We start from the raw sequence: 8,905 nt of genomic DNA on the forward strand, positions 1-8,905 counted from the left end.
GCCCCGCCACCAACGTCAACCCTTGCCCCTGTCGCAACCGCCACTCGTCGCCGTCTCCGCCGTCGCTTTACCCCCATGCCACCGCATGCGCCATCCCCTTTGGATCCCAGGCGCGTCCCTCGCCCAGCCCCGACGCAGCGACATCGCCGCAGCCTCCCTGAAACTGCCGCAAGCTATCTGAGACCCCTGCAAGCTCCGCGCTGGACCCCCGCCGGCACCCCCGCACGCACCTCGTCGAGGACGGCCCCAAACTCTGTGAGTGCGGCTATCGTCATCATCGGCAGCTTCTCCTCCGCCCACAGCCCCACCAGCAGGTCCAGCTCCAGGAAGCCGCGCTGCTTGGAGCGGTACAGCAGCTTGGACGCCAGCTTTTGGGGGGCAGGGGGGGGTGTGGAGGGGTGCACGCTTGTTTTTAAGAGGAGAGATGTCCAAGTTTGGTGTTGGGGGAAGAGGGGTCGAGGTTTGTTTTTGGAGGAGGATGGGGGGGGAGAAATGGGCGGGCGCCATGGTGGGCCATGGGAAGGCGAAGGGCCGGGGATGTGCTTGTGACTCTGCCAGCGTGAGCAAAGCCAATGGGCTGTGGAGTGTGCAAGAGTTTTCTGCATCACGCATGTGTCTGTTTTTGAAGAGTGCTGGGCGCTTGTGCTGTCGTGAAGGAGGGGCCCGGGGTCCCGGAGAGCGTGGGCCAGGGGACGGCGCATGCAAGCTCTGGACGGTGCGTCACGTCTTGCACACAACTGCTGTTGCGACACACCTTCCTGCGCTCAGCTTCATTCTCAGGGCCGGCTGCCGTGCTGTATGGGCAGCTGCAGGATGGTGCGGTGATTATGCTTGGTGCGGCAGCGTGCCTGGTCGCAACCGCGGCTGCCGCGCACTGCAGCTCAGCGATGCCAAAGGCGCGCAGCGCGGTCGCGAAGCACTGTCTTAAAGCCATGATGATAGCTAGTCGCCACACGGCAGGCTGCGCGATCGGTGATATGGTCGACAAAGATTACTACCGCAGATCGCTACTCGTGACGTCGAGAGACTCTCCCGTAGAGCTACCAAATACCGAAGTGTGTAATCTGAGCTCATGCAAGCAACCGACCCGACCGGCAGCTCAACTGACAACCTCAGCAGCGCCCTTCTTGCGTTGGGCGTGGCTTCTCAGTGCCAAGTTGGGCCTGTACGGCTGGCTGGTGCCTGGTGGCGCCGCTAGTGCAGCGCGCCTCTTTGCTGCTCAGCATCAGCAGGAGCTCGATCAAGTTTTATCGAAAACTCATCACCGGGTACACGCATGGCTGCTGGGGAGAGTAATGGAACAGCAAGCCGCAGAAGTCCAGGGGTTTGGACCTGGTGGAGGCGTGAGCGGCGGGCCAGGAGGGGTGTACCACTCAGGAAGCAACTGCCGGACACTGCGTGCTGCCATCCTTCATGACCATCGGCACACACATGACAGCCATGCCACGCGGCGCTCGCATGCGCATGCGACGCTGTTGGCGACGCACTCGCCAACATAACACCACCACAGCCACGGCCTCCGTGACGCACGCATACACATGTGCATGTGTCATGCACGCGTGTCTCAGCAGCAGTGATGCGCGCAAGACGCGGCATGCTGCATTCGGCAGTGCCCCACTGGCTCCGCCTCCCAAGCTGCTTGCTGCTTCCCCCGGTCAACAGTCACGCCGGATTGAGCCACCATTTGCTGGAATGGGGGGCAGCTCGGTGCTCAGGCAAACAAGATGGCTGGCAGGGTGGGGGTAGGGCGCCGCCCAGGCCGTTTGGTCGCTACGTGGGCCTGTTGGCAGCGGGCCAGCAGGCAGTGCAGCAGGCGAGCAGTCTCGCCCGGCTACAGCACGGCACTGGTTGATACCGTGGACCCACAAGCTGTCTTGTTCATACTTCAGCCGTGCAATCAACAACCTCTTTGCCTGGCATGGCGTGTCCTCCAAACTACACCCAGACTGCGGCGAAGTTTTGCTGCAAGCTGGTGGAGGCGGCAGTGGCCAGCCGGTGATGCGAGGCTTCCCGTCCCCACGCCCCATTTCATCGTCGCTTAGTAAATCTAGATGAACAAGAAAATCTCGCCCCACCCTGCGGGGAGGCGCGGGCGGGCAGGAGAGGAAGCTTGGCGCAGCCAACATGCCGGCCACCGGGTGTTGCCGACCCTATTTTTTGCTGCAACGGCTCTCTTATGCCTTCTCTGTGGCTGGCCATCACTCGCACCGTGAGTGTGGCCGGTGCCTGGCGCGGGGGTGTGACTCGCGGGAGGAACGGGCTGATGTTGCAACATTGTACCAGCCCAAGCAGCCCTTGAGGGTAGGAGTGCAGAGTATTCAGCAACTCACCGGCTGAAAAGCCGCTGCCTGCGACGCAACCCGCCCTGCCGACCCCCGCAGCGGCGCGCACGCCGCAAGCGCGCGGGGCACCCCAGCTGCACAGCCACAGGTGCCCGGGCCGTCGCGGCGGATGCTGGCGGCGATGCGGATATACCAAACCTCATCGCCGGCGCCGACCGTCAGCAATGTTACAACGGACCAAAACTCGGCGGCGGCCCTGCAGGCGTTCAGTTCGCTCCTGTCGCACACGGCCGTGATCACGATGGACGCCAATGTGACCGTCAAGAACGGAACCAACAAGGCGACCGTGGTGCTGGACGGTGAGCGGGGGCCGGGCAACGAGGAGCGGAGCGGCGACTTGCGTCGCCCTTGCGCCTGCCCTCACAGACGCGTGAACGTTATAGTTTTTGTGTGTCTCTGTACCTGCCCACACAGCGCACGGGTTCTTAATATGCACCAGCCTGCTATGTGGGTGCGAGTGGCCGCACCCCGGTGCTTTGCGGCCGCTTGGCATTCTGTTTGTCAGACGCCGAGGCACGGCACCAATCCATGCGCACACAATCCGTGCCCGCAGGCTCGAAATCGACCCCCATTTGGGGCACGACGCTCGTGCGGTACGCCTGGGCCCTGCGGCAGCTTGACCCGCCCACCGGCTCTCAGCTGAGCGCGGACGGCGTGACCGCGACCCTGGAGGTGCCCGCCGGCCGGTGGGAGGTGCGGCTGACAGTCACGGATGGCGGCGCGCAGCCCATGAGCGGCAGCGAGACGGGGACGCTCGTGGTCTCAGCACCCCCTCCGCCGCCGCCGCCCGCGGCGGCAGTGCCGGCGGTGGCGCCTGCTGCGCCATTGCTGCTGGACCCGGTCACGCCCTCCCCATCGCCGTCTCCAGTGCTGGCCCCAGCACCGGCGGCAGCCTCGCCGCCGCCGCCGCCCCCTGCCCCAGCGCCGCCGCCCGGGGCGCCTGCAGCGTCGCCGCCGCCGCCGCCGCCGTCGCCGCCGCCTCCGTCGCCTCCGCCGCCGCCCCCGCCGCCTGTCTTTGTCCCATCAGTCCCTGGCCCCGTCTTTGTGCCGGTGGTTGTGGCGCCAGTCGCGGTGCCCTCGCCGCCGCCACCGCCCCCGCCTATGCCGCCGCCGCCTCCGCCGTTGCCGCCGCCGCCCGCGGGGCCGGCATATCTGAATCGGAAATGGGACAGGACGCCTCTGCCCTTTGTGCCAGGTGCGTGGGCGAGTTTATGGGCGCGCGCGCTCTGGACAGCAAGCGCATGCGCCGAGGATGGGAACACGCCCGCGCAGCAGCGGCTCGGGCAGTGGCGTGGGATCTGGTTTCAAGGCTGCCGTATTTTTTCCTGGCCAGCGGCTGTGCGAGCCGCGAGCAGGCTAGGGACGCTCGCTGCGGGACATTCGTTGGACTCAACGAGCTGCGCACGTGCCACCCCCTGACTGGGCCCTGCCCCGGCCGCCCCGATCAGCAGTGCAAGCCAGCCCACCCCTCAAAGCAGTAGAACCCCTCGTCCAAAGGCCGGCAGATCCCAACACATGGCCCCAGCCTGTCGCCCTCAAGCGCTCAACTACATCCCACACGCGTATCTACACCCTTTCACAATGTCACCGTGACAACCCCGACACATCCGGCTCCTCCCCTCCCCCCCTGTACCCCCCATGAGACAATGCAGACAGTACGCTGATGCACAATCCCCGCCTGCCCCCTCCCTCCTCTTCCTTTCTGCAGATTACAGTGAGTACTGTGAAAAGCCGGGAAACACGGCGCGGCCAGAGTGCTTTGTCTACTGGTGTGACCACCTGCCCCCCGAGGTCCCGGAGTCGCCGCCAGAATGCGACAAGATGCAGGAGTGAGCGCAGCAGCACGCACATGCACGTTCGCAAATGACGTCAATGCATGTGCATGCCGCGGCCACGGTTCATCATTGCTAGCGTCGGCGGACCTGTTTTCCAGCGCTGCCATGTTGGAGCCGGGCGACTGCTGTTCTGGCAGGGCGGGGCGACCTGGACAGTCGCTGCTGCTGGTGCTTATGCTCACCCAGCGTCCCCACTCTGGCTCAACATGACGCCGAGCGTCCACCGAACGGCCCCCTCTCCCACCCCAGCTTCTGCGCCGACGAGGACCCCGCCACGGCGATCTGCACCCCGCCCTGCGAGCTGCTGGACTCCCCGGACGACGACACGCGCTGCAATGGGCCCAACAAATGACCGCCGCGGGCTGGTTGCCGAATGCCACGTTGCCCGCAACGCCGCCGCGCCCGCACCAGCAGCCGTGGCAGAAGGCCGTGCAGAAGGCCCTGCTCCTTTGAAACGCACAGCCAACGCTGTGAGCATTGTTGGCAGCAGCAGCAGCAGCAGCAGCAGCAGCAGCAGCAGCAGCAGCCGGCAGCAGCAGCGGCACCCACAGCAGCGGCGGCAGCAGCGGCAGCGGCAGCGGCGGCAGCAGCAGCACCGGCAGTGGCAGCACCGGCGGCGGCAGCACCGGCAGCGGCAGCACCGGAAGCGGCAGCACCGGCAGCGGCAGCAGAGCCTCCACAATGCGCTGCTCCAGCATGGCAGCATTGCGGCAACACATTTGCCCGTATGTCGGGTCTGCAATCAAGCGGTGCAACCGGCAACTGCAGCTTACGGGTGGGCACAGCTCTGTGCTGATGGCCGCACAGCTGGCGCGTGGCCCCACCCTCCCCTGCCTCGCGGGCGCCGCGGGTGCCCTGACCTTGCTTCCTGCCACTTTACCATTCTCAACACCAGCCGCACCTAACCATCATGACGCTTGCACACACAAAGGTGCCGCACCACTCGGCCCCAACCGTTTGCGTTTCTCGCACCTGCAAGTCGCAAAGCGCAAGCACCGCCACCCCCGGTAGTCCCGTCAGCGACAGGGGCTAGTGCCGCGCTGGCCGCTGCTGCTCGCGCAGGTGCGCAGCAGCAGCCTGACCTTCATCCCCTTGGCGGTGACCTGCGCGGCCCTGGCACCTCGCAGCACACAGCGCGTGGGGCTTGGGCGGTGCGCCAGCCCGGTGAGACAGGCCGGTGACGAGCTAACACACTCTGCCCCTTTTCTGCCGTTGTGCTGGAGGCATCGAGCACGCACGCTGCACAGCGCCATGCGTGTGTGCTGCCGCGCTCACAGCCGCATGGGGCGCGCTTTTTTGACCAGCCCGGGGCGCTGTGGGGCCGTAGCTTGAACGCTTGGCAGCCCGACAAAATTCCCTGCTTGTGGCTCCTGCTTTCATAAGCAGAATAAGGTGTGCCGCGCAATAGCTTATAGCGTCTTGTTGCCAACCGCGGCGTTTACAGATGCCATCCACTCCTTGGGTTCGACCGCCTAAGTTGTCCTGCCGCCCGGCCGCGTGCCCCACTGTGCCGCACGCGCCCACCAGAGTGGACGGGTCCCATTCGCAGGCACAGGATTCGACAGTCATCATCTTTACCAATTGCGGCGCGCCAAATTTTCTTTACCTCCTCCGGCTCTTGGTGTGGGGGGAAGAGCGGTGAGGGGTCTGCCCCGCTCACCAGCGCGATGTGTTGCTCCTCTCTTTTCATCTTTCTGCAGACGGCTGCCCTGTTGTTACAGGCCCACCATCATCTAGCAGGCAGAGGACGGATGTGCCCTGAAATCTCAGCTTGTGCACAACACACTGTGATCGCAGGCGTGTTTCCCCATGCGAGCTGTGGGCAGAGGGCTTGCCATTGCCAGCCCGCCAGGGTGGCTGGGGGGGCAAGGGAGGCTGGGTAGGAAGGCACTTGCGCCCCAGCCACGCGCATCCCGCATCATTGTTGAGGACGGAGGGAGGACTGCCCTGCCGGCTGGGGGTTTGCGGCAAGCGCTGGTGCGACTGGCAAGGGCGGCCTGGTCATGGCTCGCACGAATCGCGGCGGTGAGGGCTCGGCACGCGGTGTAGGAACGCATTTGTGATCCGCAGGTACACCACGCATGTACACCACATGCTGACAGCGTGCGCCGGGACCAGCGCCACAGAGCTGCTCGAACTGCCATGCTGTTCCTTCCCCGGCGCCGCGGACACACCATCACCTGCTTCCCCACTGTTGCTGCACAGTGAACACCAGCACGAGCAGGCGGCGACGAGAAAGAGAATTGTTGACAGCCTGCTCGCAACTTGTGTAGACATATTGCCATCTGGTTTTTGACCACCTCTGGGTCGGCCTCAGCGGCAGGGTCTCGTAAGTAGGCCCGCCTGCAACATCGCCACACCAGACCACGCCCTGTCAGGTGGAGGAGCGCCTTGGCGTCGTACGTCTGTGTTACTTAGTTGAAGATATAATCATGCCCGGTCCAGGTCGCTAGCACACTGGTGAGCGGTGTGTGCACATGTATGCAGCCCGCGGCGTTTCCCGGTGGCCCGGGCTTGCATGAAATTAAGGAGCAGCGGGACCTCATGATATGCTTGCCCGCGCCGGGCCTCTTGCACCCACGGCCGCCATGCCCCGACGCCCTGATGGGTCATGGGTGTGAGTGTGCCGCGTACGCATGCGCGTGCGGGGAAGATCGGCCCAGCTGACTGGTGGGCCAACGCAGTCGCCAATCACGCGCTCGCAGGGGCTGCACAATGCGGCAGTCGAAGAGTACGGGCAGCTTTGCCGCCCTGCTCAAGTCGCGTGGCTTGCCGTCGGCAGCGGCAGCCGCGGCTGATGCAGCGGCGGTGCGCGACGCGGGGCGCGTGTGGCCCACCAAGAAGGAGGACTATGAGCTGGTGGCCGACTGCGGGGCTGGAGTCAGGTGCGTGCGTGCCTGTGAGTGTGTGTGTATGTGGGGGGGGGTGAGGGCGGGAGGCGAGCTGCATTTGCGTGCGTGTGAGGTCAGTGTGAGTTGCGTGTGTAGTGTGAGCGCGCGCACGTGCGCGCACATGCCGGTTGAGGTTCATTGAGCTTAAGCAAAGTTCTTGTGGCATAGCGGTGCCTGCAGCAGTGCTGGGCAGCCGAGGTAGAGGGCCCTTCAGATGCCCGGAGACACAGATGCCCCTGCTCGCGCAGGTGCAGCTGCGTACGTGCGGCGCAGCTGCGCAAGACTTGTAGACCTTGTTGCGCAGAGAGGCGGCCGAACCAGTGCCAGTTGCCCTGCGGCCGTCCTTTGGCCCTCAATGCCGTCGCCCTCGCGTCCCCACAGCGGCTGGCGTTGGCCAAAGCAGCGCCTTCACTGCACGCGCCCCCCCCCCTTCCCAGCCGCGAGCCCAGCGTCCTTGCCGCCAACGCTCGGCGCCTTGGTCACACCGCGCTCCCCTCCACCTGCCATGCCCAACGGCCCCACGCCGCCAACCCCCTGGCGTCACCCCAACCTCACCCCCTCTGCCGGCCTCGGCGCCCCATGCGCATACCCCGCAATTGCCGTCCCCGACGCCTCCCCCTCCATCAGCGCGACCGTGTACCTGGCGCGCTGCAAGGCCAGTGGCGAACTGGTGGCAGTCAAGGCACTCAACCTGGAGGCACTGGGCAGCCCCCTCGAGGACATCATGCGCGAGGTGAGGCGCTTTTCTGTTTTTTTGGGAGGGGGAGGGATGTCGGGGTGATGCCCGGGCGCTCCCGCAGCAGGCGCCTTGGGGGCCGGTTGACAGCCACGTCGGGCACAGTGCGGCGGGGTTGGGTGAGGGGGGAGCCGAGGGTGCGCGGGCGTCCACGGGGGGAGGCGGGCCGATGGGAGCAAGCTGCTGTGGGCAAGCGCGGGCCCTGGTGTCCCCAAAGTTGTAGCGAGTGGCAGTGGCGGCCACAGGTCGGCGCGTTCAACCAGCTGCGCCTGCAAAAGCAGCTGCGCACGTGTGCGCTCCGAGCTCGGCCATCCGCTCGCACCTGAGGGCGTGTGCCGCGCGCCCTCCCACCCAAACATCACCCGCGCCAGGTGGCCGTGATGCGTGCGTACCGCTGTCCCGCCATCCTGCCGCTGTACACCTCTTTCGTGGCGGGCCACGAGCTGTGGATGCTCATGCCCTACATGGTGCGCTCCTTGCAGCCCCTGAGAGGGACAGGGTGGGGGGGGGGGCGGGCCGTGGCACTGAAAAGAGGGGAAGCTTGGTGCGCTGCCACCTCCAGCATTGTTTTGCGGCCGACCCCCAGTGCTGTTTGTTTGGTTTGTGAGGAGGCGCTGTCACCCAGCAGCCCGGCTGGCTCCGCCACTGCGCTGTTGCACACATGTGGCCCTCTGCAGCCAGCCGTCGCGCTGAAAGCCCCCCCAACCCCCTCTCCTGCCTCTCAGGAGGGCGGGTCCGTGGCTCACATCATGCGCTACCGTTTCAAGGACGGCCTTTTGGTGAGTCATGGTGATGTCAGCAGCAGCGCGCAGCGCGCGTGTCCTGACTGTGCAGCTGCCACCAGGGTGGCCGGTGGCAGCTGCATGGGCAGTGCAGCCAGTGCTGCCGGCCAGACCCGCATCGACGGCCTTGTGCACACCTGGGGTTTGACTGAGGTGGCCAGCAGCCGGCGCGGCAAGCTGCGAGCGTCACAGGCTTGACATCATCATTGCTGGCCGCTCGCAGGAGCCCGTCATCGCCACTGTGATGCGCGAGGTGCTGGTGGCGCTGGAGTACATCCACAGGCACTCGGGCATACACCGCGACGTCAAGGTCTGGGGG

General features: G+C 65.7%; 3 protein-coding genes across 3 annotated transcripts in view; 2 read left to right on the top strand and 1 right to left on the bottom strand.

Annotated features, from left to right (window-relative positions):
- MNEG_6410 (hypothetical protein) overlaps positions 1-934 on the bottom strand; it is a gene marked incomplete at both ends in the record, with an annotated part of 2,314 nt that extends 1,380 nt beyond the window's left edge. The window contains 2 exons of the mRNA XM_014045115.1: positions 231-368; positions 755-934. Coding sequence (XP_013900569.1) covers positions 231-368; positions 755-934 — 318 coding nt within the window. The remainder of the gene's footprint in view (positions 1-230; positions 369-754) is intronic.
- A 1,649-nt stretch (positions 935-2,583) lies between these two features.
- Positions 2,584-4,529, top strand: MNEG_6411 (hypothetical protein; the record flags this gene model as incomplete). The annotated part of the gene is made up of 4 exons (XM_014045116.1): positions 2,584-2,641; positions 2,896-3,028; positions 4,051-4,056; positions 4,427-4,529. The coding sequence occupies 4 exons, from the start codon at positions 2,584-2,586 to the stop codon at positions 4,527-4,529; spliced, it is 300 nt and encodes a 99-aa protein (XP_013900570.1).
- Positions 4,530-6,892: 2,363 nt separating this feature from the next.
- Positions 6,893-8,497, top strand: MNEG_6412 (hypothetical protein; the record flags this gene model as incomplete). Its single annotated transcript, XM_014045117.1, has 4 exons — positions 6,893-7,062; positions 7,696-7,801; positions 8,176-8,271; positions 8,486-8,497. 4 exons carry the CDS (start codon positions 6,893-6,895, stop codon positions 8,495-8,497), a joined length of 384 nt encoding a protein of 127 aa, XP_013900571.1.
- Positions 8,498-8,905: the final 408 nt, after the last annotated feature.

This window comes from Monoraphidium neglectum, assembly GCF_000611645.1.
Source record: "Monoraphidium neglectum strain SAG 48.87 unplaced genomic scaffold scaffold01037, whole genome shotgun sequence".
NCBI classification, from domain to species: Eukaryota; Viridiplantae; Chlorophyta; class Chlorophyceae; order Sphaeropleales; family Selenastraceae; genus Monoraphidium; species Monoraphidium neglectum.